Source organism: Eublepharis macularius, chromosome 8 (assembly GCF_028583425.1).
Source record: "Eublepharis macularius isolate TG4126 chromosome 8, MPM_Emac_v1.0, whole genome shotgun sequence".
NCBI lineage: Eukaryota > Metazoa > Chordata > Lepidosauria > Squamata > Eublepharidae > Eublepharis > Eublepharis macularius.
The window spans coordinates 30,725,115-30,746,408 of NC_072797.1; the positions used below are offsets into that span (position 1 = coordinate 30,725,115).

The following is a 21,294-nucleotide window of genomic DNA, read 5'->3' on the forward strand; positions in this document are numbered from 1 at the left end:
TCGTTCTCCGGCCATGAAAGCCTTCGACAATACATCCTCCCTAAACTGTTTGGGTCCACAGTACCTGGTGCACTGCTTCGTGTTCTTTTCATGGGGTATCATGGGGCACATAATTCCAGTCTGGGGCTATGATTGAAAAAATTCTCTCTTACAAAATTGCTCCAACCTCAACTCTCTTGAGGCAGGAATACAGAGAAGTCCAATGCTTGTTGATCTCAAACCATACAGGCAAGTACTTATGGGCAAAGACAATGATAATGATAAACTTTGCATTTAAATAGTGCACTTGCCCAAAAGCTGAAAACATTTCAGGCAGGTCAGTTTCACTATCTCCATATTGTCAGTTGGGGGGCTAAGGCTAAACAGTTCACAGTTCACACTCTTAACCACTACAATTTTTCAGTTCTAATTTATTATACTGTGTAATGGATTAAAATTTCCAAACCCTTGGGGTGGATATCATGGAAAAATTCCACTAATGGAACAGAGGGGGAATTTCACTGTTTCTCCCTTCCAGCTGCTGACCTCTGTCTATCCTCTCATGTTGCTCTTGAGGTCCCCTGTCCCTAGGAAAAAACATTTCAGGGATCATTTGGGGCTGCAGTAAGAAGGGAGAGCTGGGAAATCCTGCTCCACTCGTGGATAGTCCTTCTGTTGGCAGACATTCCATCAGCAGACCATTAAGAGAATACTGTTGCTCTACTGCAACCTGCTTAGTTGGGAGAGATAAATGATGCTTCTCTTGTCATGGTTTATATAACAAGGCTAAATTTTTAATACAAACTCAAATCTCAGGTTTTGAGATGTCATGGAATTTTAAATTTCAGTAAACTTTCAGCTTTCTTCCCTTCACTTTGTACAAATCTATCAGAAATAAAATTCTGGTTCTATTTTGCATTTGCATAGTGACCGTAAATTTGCTTCTCATTTCAGTTGGTTTCAATATCTTTCAGATTTTTTTTACAATACCTCTGTAACCTCAAACCACAAGAAACGCTTGAAAAATTCTACTGCTAAACAAATGCAGCTTTTGGTTTAAGTTCCCATCAAAGAGCCCCCTGCAATGTAGAGCCCCAGGAAATGGCTTCCCACATCACACCTACCTTTTGCATCTTTATGAAGATAAGAATGTGACTCATTGGAAAAAGGCAAATGACCAGGGCAGCAGCATAATCAAGCTTGGAGGGATTGTGGTGTTTTCTCGCTGAGATATTATGACCTGGCCTTTACTGTTTCTATAACAAAGTGGTAGATTATTTTTGCAGCCTGGTAATGTTTGGTCTGCAGAAATAATTATACAGAGTATGATTATATATATTTGAGCAATTTCTTCTGTTCCTATAGGCACCTTCTGAGAATTCAAAATTCAAGTGTAATAGAACTTTGATGGGGGGCAGGGAATCAAGAGCTTAATTCTAAAGAACTGTACCAGAATGCACAGCTAGTTAGGACAGAGCTTAGGCTGGAATAAACTAACAGTACAACATCACAAAACAAGATGCTACACAAGCTTTGCAAATAAATATCAAGAAGGGGCATGATTCAGTGGTAGAGAATCTACTTTGCCTTCAAGGAAGTCCCAAGTCCAGACCAAACATCTCCAGTTAAAAGGATCAAGTAGTAGGCAAGGTGAAAGAGGCCATGGGTCTCTAGAAAATACTGGCCTGAATAGACTAGTGGTCAGACTCACTATAAGGCAGCTTCATGTGTTCATGAGAGATGGACGAAGCCTCCGTGATAAAACATGTTCTTTGCATACAGAAGGCCCCAGGCTCCGTGCACTGGCGCCACCACCCAATGGATCTCAGGCTTGGGATGGTGGGGGGGGGCCTTCATCCTGCAAACCCAAACGGTAATTTGGTCTGAAATGGGGTACCATTCATTCACTCAAGTGTTTTTGGAGAACCCAAAAGGTAATCTAGCCAACCACTGTTTTCTATGTTATTTTTCAAGATCTTTTTCCAGACCAGATTTGTGATTATTTAAAAAAAAAACTTAAAACATAATTGCAGCAACAGTCTGTCCAGGATAGACAGAGCTGATAAGGTTCCTAAAAGCAAATGCCCTTTAATTTTCCTTCTTGTCCTGTTCTTTTAAAGCAGCTTCAGTCTTTTGGGTTATGTGACTTCCATCAATTGCCTCCTATTCACTTTGTAGCCATGGCAATTAAGCACCATTCCAACCAGTTGCAAAGTGAATGTTTTTTTTATTTGTCTTGCTCTTTCATACTGATTTCTCATTTTCCAGTCTTGTCTCTTGGTTGAGGCAATAAAGTTATTTTCCAGCTAAGTGTTTATTTTCCTTCCATCCTGACTAGATTTATTGGGCCAAATTGGAAATCGTATATATAACAGACTAAACGTTTCCTCTGGTTTTGTGTCCAGGGTTTTTCACCAGTAGGGGATGATCTTGTGTGATCAGCCAGACACAGGGACTGATGTTGGTAACAAAAGCACCTGGATTATCATTATCACTATTGTCATTATCATCATCATCATCATCATGCATGATGCTAATTCAATCTTGGGTTGTATCAAAGGGACCATAGCGTCGAAATCGCAGGAGGTCATAGCCCCTCTCTATACTGCCTTGGTCAGGCCACACCTGGAGTATTGTGTGCAGTTCTGGAGGCCTCACTTCAAAAAGGATGTGGCCAAAATCGAGAGGGTGCAGAGGAGAGCGACGAGAATGAACAGGGGTCTGGAGACTGAGCTCTACGAGGAAAGGCTGAGGGCCTTGGGAATGTTTAGTTTGGAGAAGAGGAGGTTGAGGGGGGACATGATTGCTCTCTTTAAATATTTGAAAGACTGTCATTTGGAGGAGGGCAAGGAGCTGTTCCAGTTGGCAGCAGAGGGTAGGACCCGAAGCAATGGGCTTAAATTACATGCACAAAGGTACCGGCTGGATATTAGGAAAAACTTTTTCACGGTCAAAGTAGTTCAAAAGTGGAATCAGCTGCCTAGGGAGGTGGTGAGCTCCCCCTCACTGGCAGTTTTCAAGAAGAGGCTGGATGAATACTTGTCAGAGATGCTTTAGGCTGATCCTGCACTGGGCAGGGGGTTGGACTAGATGGTCTGTATGGCCCCTTCCAACTCTATGATTCTGTGATTCTATGATGCTTTACATAGCACAAGAAGACAGGTCCACGTCCTTACCTTTATCTAAAAGCTGAGACAAAGACAAAGATCAATGAAGAAGAGGGAGATGGAAGAAGGAATAAACAGAAATGTGTGTTCATGCCAGTTGCACAGTCTTAGGCTTACTTTCAATAGAGGATGGGGTCGAAGAGGGTGTGCTAATGGTTTAGTGGGAAAGGTACATTTTGAAGAGAGATCTGAAAAAATTCAATCTGATCTGAGTGAGATGATGCCACACAGGTTTTCAGGGTGGGGGTCATTCCACCAGTAAGGGGCTACCAAGGATGAAAAGGCAGAGGACCAGGGTGGAGCTTTGGATGGCTGAGGATGGCAGAGCTGGAGGGGTGACATTTATGTGCAGAAATGCTAACTGGAGATAAGAAGTGGCTCCTTAGAGGTTCCAGAAGGGCACACAGAGGGTGGGAAAAGAAAAGGTGGTAAGAAATAGTTGAGGAAAGCAGGATTACAAGAAAGTCTGAGAAGAAATACAGACATTTTGGAAAAGAAGACAGATTATATGAGGAGCTGCTGGAAACATCACTTTCTGGGAAGTAGAAATGGTGATCATATTACTGGAACTGGTCTAGCATAATGGTTAATCATACCCCATTGCACTTATTGCCAAACATATGCATATTAGTTAACATTCGCTGGAACTTTACCATACCTAGGTATGTGCATTCATATATTTCCAGTCTGAATATATATACCAAAAATAACTTAATGTGGGTTTGGGGCAGGGGAGGGGTGGCTCTACCTGGGTATCTGGAATGCTATTCAGGATTCTTCGAATACCAGTAATCAGGTCCTGAATATTTCTAGAAATGTTCATGAACATCCATTTCTGGCACTTTAAGAGTCCCAGGCCTGTTTTTCTTTCATTTAACAGGCTTCTCAGGCAATGCCAATTCTGCTGATTTTCTCTCAGCCTTCCATGGCCCTCTGAGCTTGGGCCAAGAGCATTAAAAAAACAGGCCTGCCCTGCAGCATGGCTCCATTGTAGGGCTAGATTTTTTTGCATCTTTGTGGTTCTTGCTACTGTTGCTCTTGTCTGGTCTGGACCTTGGATTTCTGTTGCCTGCTGCTACCTGCCCGGAAAGACCACCTTCTTTGTCTGTGCCTGGACATCTTCAGGACTGGTCTGCCCACAGTGGATTTTGTTGTAAAATATTATTTAAAATATTATTTTAAGTTTTTCTATGTTTTTATTTTTGCCTCAGGGTGTCATAGGTGGGGGGAAAAGAGCCTTACTGGAGGTATTTCTAAAAATAGTTTACCCTGTTTTTGTTTTGCACTGTTTTTAAAAGAGTTCTAAAGATTTGTTCCGTTTTGTTGGGTTCTCTTCTCTTGTCTTATTTTAGAATTTTTAACTCTTTTGCATTTTATTTGTAATTGAAAGATTTTTTTTAAAAAAAAGGTTTGTGCTTGGAAGGTTTCCGAGTTAGATTCTCTGGTTTGCCATTGATCCTATTGGGCTTGCCACACTGGGATCTGTTTGGCTTCTATGGTTTGATGTTGGTTCTTTTGGGTTTGCAAAAGTGTCCCTTGCTTAAGATGCCTGGCTTGGATTCTCTGGTCTGACACTGGTTCTCTTGGGATTGTTAATTCTGTTTGCATTTGGAGTTTTCTGGCCAGTGATGGTTCTTGCATGTTTGATTATTGGCTTTTTTGCCCTGGAGAAAGCATGGAATTTTCCCCCCATAGGAAACAATGGAGACAAGTAGGATGGCTGGGGGCACCTTGTACACAGGCCCATGGACTTGGACCCCCTGATCCAATGCACTTGAAACTTAGAGGGTCTTTGCTGGACAGTAAAGACTCGTGATTCTGGAAAACAAACCCCGAACCAGAATGCCAAAACCTTTTCATGGACCCCAATAATCTGAAATACTGTTGTGGAAACCATTCCCAAAATCCAAATTTAAAAAAGCATTTTTTTCAAGCGCATATCCCTAATCATACCTTTCCAAAGGCAGTTGGGTTTCTCACAAATCCTCAGACCCTCTTTTTCTGAGATGCCATACCTGTTCTCTATCTGATGAAGACATTTCTGTAAGGAAATAGATATTAAAATATGACTTGGGAGCGAATACAATTTTTCTGCAATCCCATTCTCTGTGTAGCTAGAGTTGCTTCCATATACAGGCCTTTTCCAGAAGTTGTAGCTTAAAGGATGACTAGCGTGAACTCACAAAAATGCAGTCAAATGGGAGAAAGATGAAAAATCTCCCTTTCAATTGCCTCTAGTTAAAATGGATAGTGGTATGGATGGTGGAAGGTTACAGTTGTGCCTTAACAACAACGGTATCTCGCAACTCACGCAGTAAGAAACTTCTCTTTAGAGACCTATTGTTTCAGAGGATTTCTTCCTGCTCTTGCTTCTAGCAGCAGGATTTGAAAACCTCCTAATTCTTCCTGGAGGAGTAACTGAGATCCACGCTTACCTAAAAGGGAGATTAATGCTAACTGGAATGTTTTGTTACATACCTGCTTCTTTCTTTTACTTCCCTCATTCAAATGAGTGGTGTTAGTAAAAACAATGTGTTCACTGACAGTGGCTTCAAAAAGCCTCTTAGAAGACACTGAAAGACAGATACATATTTAGTTGGTAAATATCCCCTTGAAAAGGTTAATGTGGTTTGATTCATGCTTGCAAATGCACAGTCCTAAACATGTCGCCTTGATTTGGACTTCTTTTTAAGTTGCTTTCAGTGAAAATGTGCATTACACTGTACCCAAATCCAGAGACTTGTGTACTGCAAGCACAGCAATGGGCTTTACAACTGTCACATACAAAAAGGCTTGCAATTGCCTTTCAAGCCTTCTAACCAGCATCCAAACCTTAATATATATCATCCTTTCCACTGATCCACCCAAGAGTCCCAGCTGAGTATTTGCCAGACCATCATGCAAGATGGTGCCTGCCCCTTTGAAAGCTCTGAGGAAGTAAGGGAGGATACAGTAGTGGTACTTCTCCATTCATTGTTCCACCAATCCCTTCTCCCACCCTCTTCTGCCACCTTGCAGGCAAAACTCAAGTGCTTCTTAGAACAGAGAAGAGTAGACAATGGGACCAACAAAGCTTCAGAGCAGGAGACACCTCAGCTGCATCCCCCACCTGCACCACAGGGTTTTAGAAGGTCTTCTCATAAAGACCTGCAAGGGTGGTGCCCAGGTGACTTCACTGAGTTTCTGCTTCCCTTGCCTCACCCCCTCAATCCATAATATTTTCCTCTTTCTCGCAACCATCAATGTCTTCTCCTCAGAACAGCTAGCACAGGGTGGCAAGCTGTGCATGCCCAATATGGCTTGCCAAACTCTCCTGAAGCCCTATTGGCCATGCCAACTTGCCACAAGAGTTGCCAACTGCTTGGGGAAGAAATGTCCTGTCCCTTTAACAAAGGCTTAATGGGATGTTACTGGCCAAGTGATCTTCCATGCCATGAAACGCTTCTGCTGCTTATTTCCTCACATTTAGGCTTTATCATAAAGGGACAGGACACTTTCCACCAGATGGCTGGCAACTGCATTTTCCACATGTGGCTAAAGGTGCCTGGCCAAAGGGGGGGGGGGAGTGTTGTGTTGCAGAGGGAATTGACAACCTCTTGACAACCTGCTATTTTAATGATTGCTGCATCACTCCTGGAGAACATGGCTCAGACTGTGTTGGGGTATTATCTACTTCTTGTATCCACTTACAGTGGCTTTCTAGTACAAACTTGAATTCAATCTTAAAAAATCCTCTAATTAATCCACATTTGCTACAATAGAGCTATACATAGATGTCTTGATTTTGTTATATTTTATTGCTTTCCTATATTGTTGTGAGTTTTTGTTTCACTCCTTTTCACATCCACAAAGCAGTTTTCCCCGCATTTTCCCTGCCCCACACAGCTGCCATTCCCCCTTTCCCATACCACCAGAAGACTTCTTATGGCTTTAAAAAAATAAACAATTGCTAGATCTCCTCTTGCCACCATCTGCTAGTTCTTCTAAATTCCCAGCTTTTATTAAAAGAGGGGAAAGTCTGCAGCCCTTTTTGTTGCACAGATATAAGGGGTGCTCCTTTTCCATCTAGCCATTGCAGCTTTTAAAAAAAGCAGGCCCAATCAAGCCAACTGATGGGTGCAGGGGGGATGGCAGCTGGTGGGGAAAGGCTACGCCACGGGGAAAGGCACCAATGTGGGCAGAAGCTTCCTGTTCACACAGTGTGGCTGCAATCTTCCCAAAAAGATCAGATTTGAGAAAGAGTGCAAAAAAAGGAGAAAACCCTGAAAACAGACAATTTGGGAGAGTTCCGTGGATATGAAAAAACAATTTAGGTGCTAAACTGGAGCAAAACCTCTACGTAGACACATTCATTATCAGATTCAACTGAAGTGTAAAGAAAGAAGTTTGGGATGTTTCTGTAGTTGTTAATTTTGAGCCCAGGGCCCAGCAGCCACTGTCGTTCACTGACCTGGAATTGCTGTAATCTTCCCCAATGACTCTGTAAAATCAGATCTGTCCTCTAAAGTAGAGAATTCCCTTGGACTGTGTTCTGGGAAAGTTTGCTCCACGTCATTTCTGGTGCACACCTGCCGCCCTCTTGTGGCAATTGGGCTACTAGCAACAGGAATCTGAGATGCCAGTTTCTTCGCAATGCAACTTTTAAACTGTGAGTATGAGGTCTTTCCTGGCGTCTGTTTTTTTTTAAAAAAATAATTTTTCATTGTGTTATTTAAGCCTTCAATGGTTTTTATATTCTTAAAACATTTCAAGTTACTGGTGCAGGCAAATATGTTTCCTAACAAAAACTTTAATATCAAAATGATATTGAATAGACATAACATGAAACTATGGCTTATCTGGGAATATCCATACTACATTCCCTAATTGTCCATTTCTTATGTTTTCCCCAGCTTTGCAGCAGTCTTTTCCAAATCTGGTTCAGAGCTGTCTTTTTGGAATGATTGCGGTCAAAGCACATTTGCATGTCATGCAGATGGGAAGTTGTGCATTTTTACAGGTCCTGTCCACATCAGCGCCGTTTTCTTGGCCTCTGCCCCTGCTGCTACAATTCCCCTCACTGGAAGTTTTTCCAAGCAGATCAATCATTGACATATCATTATAACATTATAACAATTGTCAATTTATCTATTTGTTCCTCTGAATTCCCAGCATTCATTTTCACAGAGTAAGGACCAAACTACACATGCATCTCCCACATGACTGCTACGGGAACTTGCAGCCATACGTCTTCTGTAAATTCCCCATGAGAATTTAATTCAGAAGCACTGCAGAGGCATGGTTCAGACTGGAACCACAGCACAGAGGGGAGAGGGGTTCCTTTCTCCCCCCCTGCACTATTTTCCTTGCCCAAAATGGCTTGTGGAATTTTATATGCCCCCTTAAGAGGCCACACACCCAGTGAATGCTTTCACAGGGCCATTCCAGGTCAGGAAAATTGTGTGGGCAGAGGCAAGAGCTGCTTATCCCCCAGTATCATGATCCTGATCTGAATTGGGCCCCTAAAGTGTTTCTTAATTGTGTTCCCATGGGGCACTCACAATTGGCATCCTGCTGCAAGTTGCTGTGGCAGATGTAATATGTCATTTGCCCCAATCTCTATAAGTTTTCATTGTGGATATATAAGGGGGAAAGCATAAAGGGCTAGATACTTATTTTTTTTAATGTAAGCTAGGGATTAAGAGAAATGAGTAAATAGATAATTATAGTATGATAGCACTATGTCAATTAGCAGTTTTTTTAAGAGCCCCTCCCCAAAAAAAACCTTTCAGTTGCAGAGGTGAAATGGCAGCAGCAGGGAGCTGAGGCAAGGAAAGTATGAGGGGAAAATGTCGTGTGGATGCTCCATTGCCTTTGCAGCAGCAACAAGAGTTACACAGAGAGTCATTGTCATGTTGAATCAACCTTCGTCCTGCAGGTTATCACTCAAATCCAGGTTTGCCTTGACAAATGCTGGTTTCTTTGTATTTACTCTGCCACAAGTCTCTATAGCCAGAGTCCATGAGGACAGTGTAGCCTAAGAAGAAGCCAGAATGTTTTTCATACTTCAGGAGGAAATGTAGTTAAGACTAAGTGCAGTAAATAAACTCACTTCCGTTCAAATCATGGCTTCAGATCCTGATTTGACAGAACCACAGTAAATGTAATGGCCTGTATCGTTCACATTGGCAACCCAGCTCAGAACATACTACACAGAACATGCAGCAAGTGAGAAGAGCCTTTAACCCTTGGTGGGAAAATAGGGAAAACAAGAGCATCCCTGTTTTCATATACTAATGGTGAAGGATTATTGATGGCTTAGGGCAGGGATCTCCAGCCTTTCTGAACCTAGAGGCATCTTTGGAATTCTGACACGGGTGAGAATTCTGACACAATGAGAAAATGGCTCCCACCGGAGGCAGAGCTAACCACAAAAGGTCAAGGAGTGGGGTTATGCATAACTCCAATAGTACTTTTCCAACATCCAATCAGAAGCTCTGCTTAATATGATGTCTTTTGAAATGAACATATTGATAAAATATTCTCTTGTATATGCGCAGTGAAGATTCTTGCACTGACGTAGCAGCTGCTGCCAAGCAATTTTTTTAAAAATCGGCATGACAAATCAGATCTCCAGTGCCCAGTCAGAAGCCCTGCTGGACAAAAGCCCCACCTGGCCACACTCACAGTCTAAAACAATCGGTGAACACAAAGAAAGGTATTGGAGGGTGCCATGGCACCCATGGGTGCCACATTGGGGGGCCCTGGCTTAGTGTTTGCTATGTGAGCACCTTGTGCTTAATGCTTACTTTCCTTCCTCTGTCCTCTTGCTGCAGTGGATTGTGGCTATTAGTTCTTACAGAGGCACTAAACCTATATCTAAACTGTCTTTAAGACTGCCAACCTCCACATGGGGCATGGACATTTCCCAAAATTACCACTGCTCTCCAGACTACAGAGATCAGTTACCCTGGAGAAAATGGCAGCTTTGGCAGGTGGAGCCTATGGCATCACATACCCACTCAGCTCTCTGCTCCACCAGAACTCCACCCTCTACAAGCTCTACCCCAAATCTCCAGGAATTTCTCAAGCAGGACTTGGCAACTTTAACTGCATTAAGGTTGCCAACTCTGAGCTGGAAAATTCCTGGAGATTTGGGGCTGGAACCTGGGGAGGGCAAAATTTGGAGAAGGGCCTCAGTGAGGTATAATGCCATAGAATCCACCCTCCAAAGTAGCCATTTTCTCCAGGGAAATAGATCTCTGTAATCTGGAGATCAGTTGTAATTCTAAGAAGTCTACAAATTCTACTTGGAGGTTGGCAGCCCTAGATGGCTCACACACTTGTAAATTCCTCCATACCTTCCCCCCCCCCCAAAAAAACCCAAACCCTTTCTTGCACACAGAAGAATAAATATGAGTCAGAAAGCTAAGTTAGAGCTTTTCTAGTTGACATCTAGGGTTTTTTTTTTTAATAAGGGAGGGTTTTGTTTTGTATGACAAGAATTCAATCACGAGCTCCTTGGAGCTCAATCTGAGCTCCTTGGAGGTAGAGTTAAATAAAAACATCATAAATAACACAGAGATATATTAAATCGCTTGTGAGCTTTACAGTGTTAGCATGAAAGGGGGAAGGAAGGAGACAGCCTGCTTTAATAATGGACTCTACAAACAACCAAGGCTGCCTGCTGTTGGTATTTATGCCACTTCAGTGTCAAAATTCTTGTAAAGCAGTGTATATATTTTCACTAGCTGATAGCTAGAAATCATATTAATGCCACTAGGATGTTTGCAAAATGACAAGATGTTAAAATAGCAGCTTTCTGTCCTTAGAACACGGAGCAAAATACGGGACTGGGGTTCTGAGTCGCTGGGGGTTTCAAGTTTCAGCTCCTCCTTGCATTCCAGACCTGCAGAGACTTCCTCTAAAATTCTCCAAAATGGAGCTGCCGCTGCCTCTTACAGCGTATTCTTTAAAAAGCTCCGTTCCAAAAACCAGAGTTTTAATTGTTTTCCTCTCAATGATTTTGTTCACAACCATGCTGGGGCTGCTACAGCTGAAATTCTTAAAAGCCAAAGTTGAAGACTTTTATTCTTTTGAAGTGAAGGATATGAAAGGGAAAACCATTTCCTTGGAAAAGTACAGAGGGAAAGTAAGTAGCATCTTTTGTTTGTGAAATTCTTTAGGCCTCTTGAACCAATTGTTCCTTTTAAGCATGATAATGATGTTCTATATTTTACTGGACAGGGAGAGACAGTTATAAAATTGTTGTACTGTACTGACCATGGATATTTTACTTTGGGAGCCAGGAGCAGAGGGACTGTGACATTCAAGTTCTGAAAGCAAAATAATCACTTCATAATATTTGCCAACGTAAACTAAAAAACTCTGACAAAAGAAATAACTACTTGGTGTCCGGGCATCTGTGAGGGTAAACCACCAGGAGAGGACTATTGCTAGCAGGATTACCAGAAGCTTCTGGGTGTTAGGTTGACCAGCAGTCAATCCACAAGCAAGTTCATATGTATTCTAATTATTCTGAAATTTAATTACAGATGCAGCAGAAGGTTATGTGATCCCATAGACCTCTGTTGTGAAATGTGCAAAATGTATGCCTTGGATTCTTTGACTTTTCGCCATAAGCCTTTAATAGTTTCATCTTTCAAAAATTGTATATATTACTGCAAACGCCAGTGACTGGAGGTTGTTATTATTGAGTTCAAAACAGGCAATTTTAAGTCCCAAAATGTGGCCATGTGCTGAAACTGATCAGATATAGGGCATGGGGCAGGGGCAGGGGAGGTTGGGGCATTCAAACAACTGAAATGAACAAGACCGACGCCAGCTGCAACTCACCCATTCTTTCCAATGGTTCTGTCTCCCATCTGTCTGAAGGCATCTCTGGTTGTAAACGTGGCTAGCCAGTGCCAGCACACAGACAAAAATTACATCACGCTGCAGGAACTGCACAGAGAGTTCGGGCCCTCTCACTTCACAGTGCTGGCCTTCCCGTGCAATCAGTTTGGGGAATCAGAGCCGGGCACAAACCAAGAAATCAGAGTATTTGCAAAGAAAAACTATGGAGTCACATTCCCCATTTTCAACAAAATAAAGATTCTGGGATCTGGAGCATCACCAGCATTTAAATTTCTAATAGGTAAGCATGTGCCATTCTCTTATGCTGTATAGCGTGCAGACCTTCTATATCATTATACTTTGGGGAGAAGGCATAGACAGGAAAATTTACAAATTTACAGTGCAGCAGAGTTACACCCTTCTAAGTCTGTCTCTCTCTTTAGGAAAATCAAAAAGAGTCCAGTAGCACCTTTAAGACTAACCAACTTTATTGTAGCATAAGCTTTCGAGAATCACAGTTCTCGAAAGCTTATGCTACAATAAAGTTGTTTAGTCTGCTGGAATCCCAGAAGCTAAATGACATTTCTGCTTAGAAGGTGAAGCTGCTGATGGGAAAAAATATTTAAAATTGCTGAGTAATTGTGAGCAATAATGCACATCCAAGTTTATGAACATATGCACAACTTCTACCTGTTGCAGAATTCAGCTTTTTGGTTCAGAATTTGAAATGTCCGGGTGCAGAATTTTAATTGTTCTTTCTTTTAAGATGAAGTACACACAAGTCATCAAAGTAGGAATGAGGAAAATCTTCCAAGTACTTTTGTGCATCCCATGTTGTTTATTTGGTCTCTTCTGAATGTTAGCATTCATCTTTCAAAAGAAACTAAAACGTTCCTGATCATATCTTCAGAGATAAGTTTATAATCAAAATGAAAGCTATTACAAGTAGAGTACCCCTTGTTCAAATGATCAGGAGGATAATATTTTTCTGTTCAAAGAACAACATCTCTAGATTTTTCAAGAACTGATTCAGGTTTCACCACCGTTCTCTTCAATTTTTTAAAATGCACATAACTGCGTAGAGTGGAATGAGATTACACCTACTGGCCCACCTCTAGACATCATTGCATATAAAGGAACATCTGTAAAATGATCTGTGTATGTTCAAGTGTATACACATAGGCTTTGTGTGTTGGAAAAGCAAGGTCACAACCACATCTGCAAAACATTTGCACACTTGTAATCACATAGGGCTCCTTGGGAACAGTTGACTGTACATGCAGGTATCTAGGGATGGGGCCAGAAGAAGCAATCCTACTTGCCTTCGTGCATATTGTAGACATTTCAAACAACTGAACAAGTTTCAGAAGACTTTTGCAACCAGAAAACAGAACAACTTCAGATACTTTCTGCCATCTGCTGCTGTGTTTTATATATGTGAGTTTTGAATTGGTTTTATGTCTCTTTATTACACTTTTAATTGTTAGCTGCCTTGGGCAAAAGGCAGGGTATCAATGTAAAATAAATAAATAAAATTTGTAGCACTACGCAACATGTCATATGTACATAATTATGCAAATTGCCTTACCTAAATGTAAATATAAATTATCATCCTCTGGCTTAAAATATAGTGCTCTAGAGAGTGCTGGCAAATGGGGAAAAAAAACCCAATCACACAACTACCTCCTCATGTGTGCACACTGATCCACATTAGTAAATGCTACCAGTATGTCAAATTTGCTTTAAGATGTCAGTGGATTTTCTGAGTTGAATATGCAAAACATAAGAGTGGCCATGCTGGACCATAAGTCCAGCATCCCGTTTCCAACAGTGGCCAGTCAGATACCTTAAGAAAGTCCACATGCAAGGCTCACAGACAACAGTCCTCACCTGCTGATTGCTTCCCAGCATCTGAAAAGCAGAGGCATTCTACCTAATGTTATTTGGCTGTCATGGCTAATAGTCAAGGATAGACCTATTCTCCATAAATCTGTTCAACCCCTCTCATTTTAAAATCCAAAAAAAATGTGCTTGTTTCCCACATCTACAAAATTTCCAGAATTTTTACGCCTCTGATGCATGCAAACAAACATTTTGTGGCACTTCTTCCTAACCTTTGAAGTATAGGTGGGATAGTTGTGATAAATTGGATTAGCGGCGACTGTGGCTATAGGTCCAGGGGAACACGCACAGGAATTGCATGCCATTGATGAAGCTTCTGGATATTCTTTGCTGAGGTATTGTTGAGAGGATTAATGAATTAATTAGGAAAAGCAGAAGTGACTTTGACTGCCATTGGCTGAGCTGCCCAGATCCTAGAGTGGGACAGTACTGGCAGATGTCTTTAAGGAAGGAAAAGAATAGCAAAGAAGGAGGCAGCAGACCCTGAGACGCAGAACAGGGCTAAGGCAAGAAAACAGAGTTGGCATTAAAAATGAAGGGAAAGGAAAAGGCTGGAAGAAGCAGCTTGATACAGAGAAATGGTGAGGAATGTCTCAAGTCCGGTAGCTTCAGAGACAAGGAAAACTGAAGTTCAGATTGATTTGAACTTATTTGTACGTCTCTTGTTTCATATTAATTCATCTAAAGGCACTCCAGAAATTAAGGGGAATTGAGGACTTCATTTCTGTTGATTTCAGTGGGACAAATGTAAACTTTTCATGAACTGTGCTGCTTCCATGTGTGATCTAAAATTCCGCTGGTTTTCCAGTATGTATTTTATTGTATTTGGATATTTTGTAAGCCCAAGAAATATATTTATATGAGAAATCATGCACATGATTTTAAATAAACAAATAGTGTTTTCTGTTTTGTTCTTTCAGAGTCCTCCAAGAAACAGCCTAGGTGGAATTTCTGGAAGTATCTAGTCAGCCCTGAAGGTAAAGTTGTGAATTTTTGGAGACCTGATGAGCCCCTAGAAAGCATCAGGCCAGATATAGCTGCTCTGGTTAGACAGATGATTTTGAAAAAGAAAGAAGACTTGTGAAGACTTGTGCCTTAAGATGCCTCTGTCACTACATCTCTGCACAACGTCAGTAACTTGCTGCTCAATAATGGTAGGATCTGGATCTTTTCTTGCTAGGAAGTTTCAATACACCTTGGAAAGAAAACTTCTTTTTAAGGCCAGTTGCAACTTGTTACACAAAAACTGAGCCCAGGACACGGCACCTTCCCTGTAAATGTGCATAACTAAGGGAGCACTAGCACATTTGAAAAAGATAAGAGGTCTAACATGAACTGTAGTTGTTTAGGGTGGTTCCTCAAGTCAGTAGCTGCTATAAACAAAATAAATTCCAATGTCTTATGTTAGAAGAAATGCTTTCGAACTTTCAAAGATCTGACCTATTTTTACTGAAAATTATCTGGGTAGCAAACTTACTGTGCTAAGTGTTTGAGATCCACTTCCATGGTACCCCACAGTGCATTCCTGCACTGTTCCCCATAGCTTTGTTGGACTTTGGTTGATCTTTAGTATTCCTGAAACAGCTGCAACCCCTGGGAATGACACCGCTAACATTCTAGGAGACCTGTACATATTTTTTTAAACTACTCCAGCATTTAGATGTGTTGGAATACAGGCTACCATTTTGATACAAGTATCAAACAACACTTTTACAAATCCCCTATAATGCAAGCTAGTGGCCAGTCGGCACTGGCTCTTCAGAAACAAACAGACATTTGCATCAGTTCCAACATGCATGGAGGTTTGCTACAGAAATAGCATGTTATGATAATGTTCTGAGTGGCAATTCATAATCCGTTATTCCTGTATGTGCAAATAAATATGATCGCAAGAGCAATGGTTAATAGGGCCAGGGGCTAACTGGCCAGTGACTCATTCCTACAAGTAGTAAGAGACAAGCAAAGGACTACTGAGTGCCTTACTCTACACACAAACAACAACAGAGGCTTTGGCAGAGTCCTTCACTTATGAGCTTCATATGCTACGCAAATAGAACCCCAGCTGCTATTTATATGATAAAATGGTCAAGTTAGAGACTTTCACTTGTTTCTTAAAGTGAGAAGGCAAAAGCATGCTACCCAAATATTATTGTTGACAGTGGGGAGAAGTAGTAAAGAGTTCTTCACCCGTGTCTTGGTTCACAAAACAAGGAAGCATCTGAGGAGCATAGGGAAGGAGCCCTTGGCTTGAAAACGATGCTAAGGGCCAAATCACGGGTGCCATATTGAGTCACATGGCCACCAGTTGCCTAAGGTAACCTAACAAAGTAAGCAAAACATTAAAAAGAAGAGAACTGTGGTTCTCGAAAGCTTAAGCTACAATAAAGTTGGCTAGTCTTAAAGGTGCTACTGGACTCTTTACTATTTTGCAACTACAGACTAACACAGCTAACTCCTCTGACTCTAACAAAGTATGCTTTATTCCCCATCAAGTATCTTAAAAACACTCCTTGCCAAACATGAAGTTTGGCCAAGAAATTTTCCAGCCAATCATTCTATTTAAAACTTTAAACTACCCAAGATGTCAGCTTGGTATCAACAACAGCAGGAAATGAGTGCAATGCGAAAAACAAAAATGTAAATATTTTTAATGAAGATTCTTTATTTTAAAAGAGAAAACAAACCAGGTCTATTTTGTGTATTATTTTTGATGCATATCACAAGTTTCTGTTGGATTTGACATTCCATTATACTCTAGTGTGACCAAGAACTGGAGCCCAAAACATAAAACAGTACTTTTCCATATTATTTTATGTAGAAATGGAATGTTGCTATTAGTTCAAACTGTGTGTACAATACGAAAACTCCCCCTTTTCTGTACCTCGGTTACCTGAAACTCTTGATGCTCCACATGTGAAGTTTGTCTACCAAGCAGCTTCATGTCAGGGCAGACCTGTGTAAATAAACGTAGTTGAAATTTTGATTAACTCAGCGTTTTGAATATTCCTTTCCCAACATACTCTGTGAACATATTGGCTAATATCAGATCATAATAAGGCGGAGATAACATCACTTGTCTGCACTCCCCAAATTTGCATTCAGAAAAACATACTTAAAGAAATAGTCTGGTTAGGGTGTTTTGATATATCGTTCAGCCTCTCTTATATGCAGAAGATTAACTGAATGTGTATTATAACCAGAATCAGTGCTTAACATTATCTGTATGGGTTGACTTAAACAATTTGATGTATTATTGGCAAAAATTCCATTTGTTTAAGCCATGTGCTTTACTGGGGATGCAGAAAGAGCAACAGAGGGCACAAAACAGACCACGAGACTACAGATGAGAACGTTAGGATCAGTTCAACACTGCACTGCATTGTGATGAGGTAAAATGATCTGGTCAGCGTCAGCATTATAAAATAGGGCTGTTAGTATCAGCCTAAGAACAATTTGGAAGAAGCAGGAGTTTCAGAAGAGTAAATCCCTTCAGCTTCTGAGCCCATGTTTCTGGTGACAAGACCCTGCCACAGAGGACATGAGAGGTTGCAATCACCATGAGTCTTCATTTTGCACGTTATATTACAGAACTGCAAGTGCAGAAGTGCCGGTCCTCTGAAATCTTGGCTTATTCTGAACAAACACATTGGCAATAAACAAAGCCAGTCAATGTCTGCTTATTCCACCAGAGTTATGGCTAATCTGTATACCAGAGATTCTCCACAGCAAGAAGAGCAAGGCTTTTTTTCAGCGGGAACACGGTGGAACAGAGTTCCAGCACCTCTTGAAAATGGTCACATGGCCGGTGGCCCCGCCCCCTGATCTCCAGACAGAGGGGAGTTTAGATTGCCCTCCACGCCATTGGCGCCATTGGCCCAGAGGGCAATCTAAACTCCCCTCTGTCTGGAGATCAGGGGGAGGGGCCACCGGCCATGTGATCATTTTCGCAGAGGGCAATTTAAACTTTAAAAAACTCCCCCCTTATTCCAGCTGACCCAAAATGATGTCATTGTGTGGTCCTGAGTTCCACCACCTCTTTTCCCAGAAAGAAAGCCCTGAAGAAGAGTATTGCACTGCCAGCCACCCAGCCCTGTGCCTCCTACCAATATTTCCATGAAATTTCAATAGTCGCACCTGAAGTTACTGCTAATTTTTTTTTCTTTGCCCTCACTCTCTGGCAATAAATTTACTTCAGCAAACAAACCCAGCACATAGGTAAAATCGGCAAGCTTGAGAACAAATGAGTTGGGCATTAAAAGCCTCTGTTTGAAAAGAAATAAACAACCACCTAGAGTGTACAAGCCAGCAATGAAGATACAGGTAGGTTGACAAATGGAAGGTTGTTGTAATTCTCTCCCACAGAGAGAAGTTCAAAGCATTTAGCTGACAATGATGCTAAGTCATGTGATAATGTGGAAGTGTATTTAGTTGCTGGAATATGGATAACAGCTAACTAATGATACACTGCCAAACTATCCCACAATGCAACACCAATGGTCCCCTGGACAGAAGTTCCTCTACAAAAAAAAGTTTACAAGAATGAAAAAAATCACAGTAACTGTAGTTTTGATTGAACATAAATAGAAATAGTCTGGGAAATTAGAGTTACATTTTTCTCTTGGTTTCATATTTTCCTGTTTGAAAAATTGTATTATATGCAGGGCTTTTTTTCAGCTGGAACGCAGGGAACAGCGTTCTGGAACCTCTTGAAAACCTCGGCGGCACGGAGGGCAATCTAAACTCACCTCTGACTGGAGATCAGGGGGCAAGGCTACCAGCCATGTGACCATTTTCTCCAAGGGCAACCCACTGAGTTCCACCACCTCTTTTTCCAGAAAAAAAGCCCTGATTATATGCATAGTAGAAAATAAGAACCAGAGGACTCAAAAGCCACAGTCACAAATCATGGTACAGTCTTTCTAACTTAGAAATTGGATTCTAATAACATAACATTTTCTTTGTTTTCTAATACAATAGTCAGTCTACCATGGCTAGTAATAAGAAATTTAGCCTTTTATCCTAAGGTGCCATTCCATCAATTCAACAGCAGGTCCTACAACAGCACAGCATTTTCACTTGTGGAAAAGCGGAGAGAGTTTTCTTTATTCTTACTGTTGCTTTAATCCCTGGACAAGAATCTTGTGAAATTCAGAAGTCTGCAACCCAATAGCAGTTGACAAAGAAGCTGAAGATTAACAAGTATCCTTGAATGATGACAGAAAGCGTTTGATCAGTTCCTTGCTGGTCTGATTGGTGATTAAAATATGTGCCGTAGGCTGGCAGCAGAATGTCAGCTGGTGTCCTTCAAATGTTCATCCAGCTAACAGTACACTGCCATTCCACCACACACACACACACGCACATACACAGCTTTATGGCCTTCTGACTCAAACACAAAACCTCTTTGGCAGCAAGTAACATTGCAGTAGGGACCACTGTAGTCAAAGCCAAGCAGCCAGCTAACTCTACACTGCCTACCAAACACAGACAGCAAAAGTATGAAATCCAAGTAATTCATCTGCACTTTTCAAAGAATAAATACTCTCTAGCTTAAACAATGAGTCTTGACACATTTACAGTGCAATCCTAAATAGAGTTAATCCAGTCCAAGCCCATTGATGTCAACAAACTTTCAAAATATTAAAGAGTCCAATAGCACCTTTAAGACTAACCAATTTTATTGTAGGCTTTCGAGAACCACAGCTCTTTTCATCAGATGCATGTTGCTTCTGACGAAGAGAGCTGTGGTTCTCGAAAGCTTATGCTACAATAAAGTTGGTTAGTCTTAAAGGTGCTACAGGACTCTACTATTTTGTAGCTACAGACTAACATGGCTAACTCCTCTGGATCTATAAGCTTTCAGGAGCCAAACCTCAAGTTTTCAGATACAAGAAGAATCTGGCTTTCAAATTTATTGTAGCATATGCTTTTGTAAGTCTTCAAAGTGTCACAAGACTCCATTGTTTTGGCTGTGACAGACGGACTTGGCTACTGGGCTAGAATTATTATTTAGACATGTCAGTACTGTTCACAAGGGGGCGCACTTTCATTGCTTTTTGGATGCTTTGGAATGCAGCACTTGGAGTGCAGCTAGCAACTGTTATCCTGCTAGCAACTGAACAGCCAGCTAACACTGCACTGCCAAAGCGACACATTCGCAGGATCGCTTTCATTGTTGTTCCTTCTCATTTACGACACAGCCATACTTCCATCAGTGCACATTTAAGAAGTGGGCCTTCTCAACACTAATTTTCAGCAGTAATAAATAAATCAGCACTTCGTGTTTGTATCTGTCTTCAGCCCACTTGGTTTAACATTGGCTCAGAGCCTCCCTTTACTTTGATGGCCCAGATGCCAGAATTCCACAAAAGACTTTGAGAAAGTAGTTTGGAAAACAATGGGAGTAAAAGTAGCAAAAGCAACAGATGCTCAAAAATACCTTGTGCATTACCAGAAACACTGTTTCAAATGACGTCATACCTTTGTTATTGAAACATCTGAGCATTGATTGAACATGTTGGCTCATTCACGTCTGCTCAGCCAACTGCAGTCTGTTCCATCATTTCCTTTCTTTTATTCATAATTTTTTAAAAAAATATTATTTATGCAAATTATCTATTTTAAAAAACATTGTTGTATTCCCTTAAAAGACATGCTGCCAGGTGCTTTAGTGCCGGAGATAGCTTGCACCATTCTTTATTGACAGGCCCCATCACTCCATGAGGAAATGGGGAAACAAGTTGGATCCATAACGACTGGGAAAAGAGGTGGTGGAACTCAGTGAGTTGCCCACGGAGAAAATGGTCACATGGCTGGTGGCCCCACCCCCTGATCTCCAGAGAGAGGGGAGTTTAGATTGCCCTCCACGCCGCTGAGCGGTGCAGAGGGCAATCTAAACTCCCCTCTGTCTGGAGAGCAGGGGGCGGGGCCACCAGCCATGTGACCATTTTCAAGAGGTTCCGGAACTCCGTTCCACTGCGTTTCTGCTGAAAAAAAGCCCTGCGTAACGTTCTCTTGAATATGAATTGCATTTCTAATACACAAATAATAAAGAAAGCCCCACTTCTTTAGAGTTATTTGTGTTATTAGAATTGTTCTGGTTATAATAATACTTAGGATTGATACAGGACTGTATCCAGTGGCTCTTTCTAGCTAATGGCAGTGCCTTCCTGCAGCTCAAGGAATTTCCCAAGCAGAAGTGTATTCGGCCAGTGCACAGTCCTTTGTGCCAAAGGAAGGATCTGCCTTTAATGGGATAGTGGTGCATGATTCCCTTTCTTCACAGCAGGGATGCCAAACAGCCAGGACAAGGGACGGGGATAGGCCTGTCCAGTTTTTGTGCCTTTATCGGATGCTTGCTATGTGGAAACCAGCAAGTGACTTTTTGTCAACAAGTGACAAATTGGCAACT

The 21,294-nt window shown here is 41.5% G+C and overlaps 2 protein-coding genes across 3 annotated transcripts in view; one reads left to right on the forward strand and one right to left on the reverse strand.

Moving 5' to 3' along the window:
* Positions 1 to 21,294, reverse strand: part of CDC20B (cell division cycle 20B) — a 41,920-nt gene that overhangs the window by 19,119 nt on the left and 1,507 nt on the right. For both annotated transcript variants that reach the window (XM_054987232.1, XM_054987231.1), the window contains exons 3-6: positions 16,774 to 16,836; positions 7,597 to 7,819; positions 5,625 to 5,719; positions 5,100 to 5,187 (exon numbers count right to left, since the gene is read on the reverse strand). In XM_054987232.1, coding sequence (XP_054843207.1) covers positions 5,100 to 5,187; positions 5,625 to 5,719; positions 7,597 to 7,819; positions 16,774 to 16,836 — 469 coding nt within the window. The remainder of the gene's footprint in view (positions 1 to 5,099; positions 5,188 to 5,624; positions 5,720 to 7,596; positions 7,820 to 16,773; positions 16,837 to 21,294) is intronic.
* Positions 11,065 to 16,870, forward strand: GPX8 (glutathione peroxidase 8 (putative)). Its single transcript, XM_054987233.1, has 3 exons — positions 11,065 to 11,277; positions 12,021 to 12,282; positions 14,804 to 16,870. The coding sequence occupies exons 1-3, from the start codon at positions 11,065 to 11,067 to the stop codon at positions 14,965 to 14,967; spliced, it is 639 nt and encodes a 212-aa protein (XP_054843208.1). The 3' UTR covers positions 14,968 to 16,870.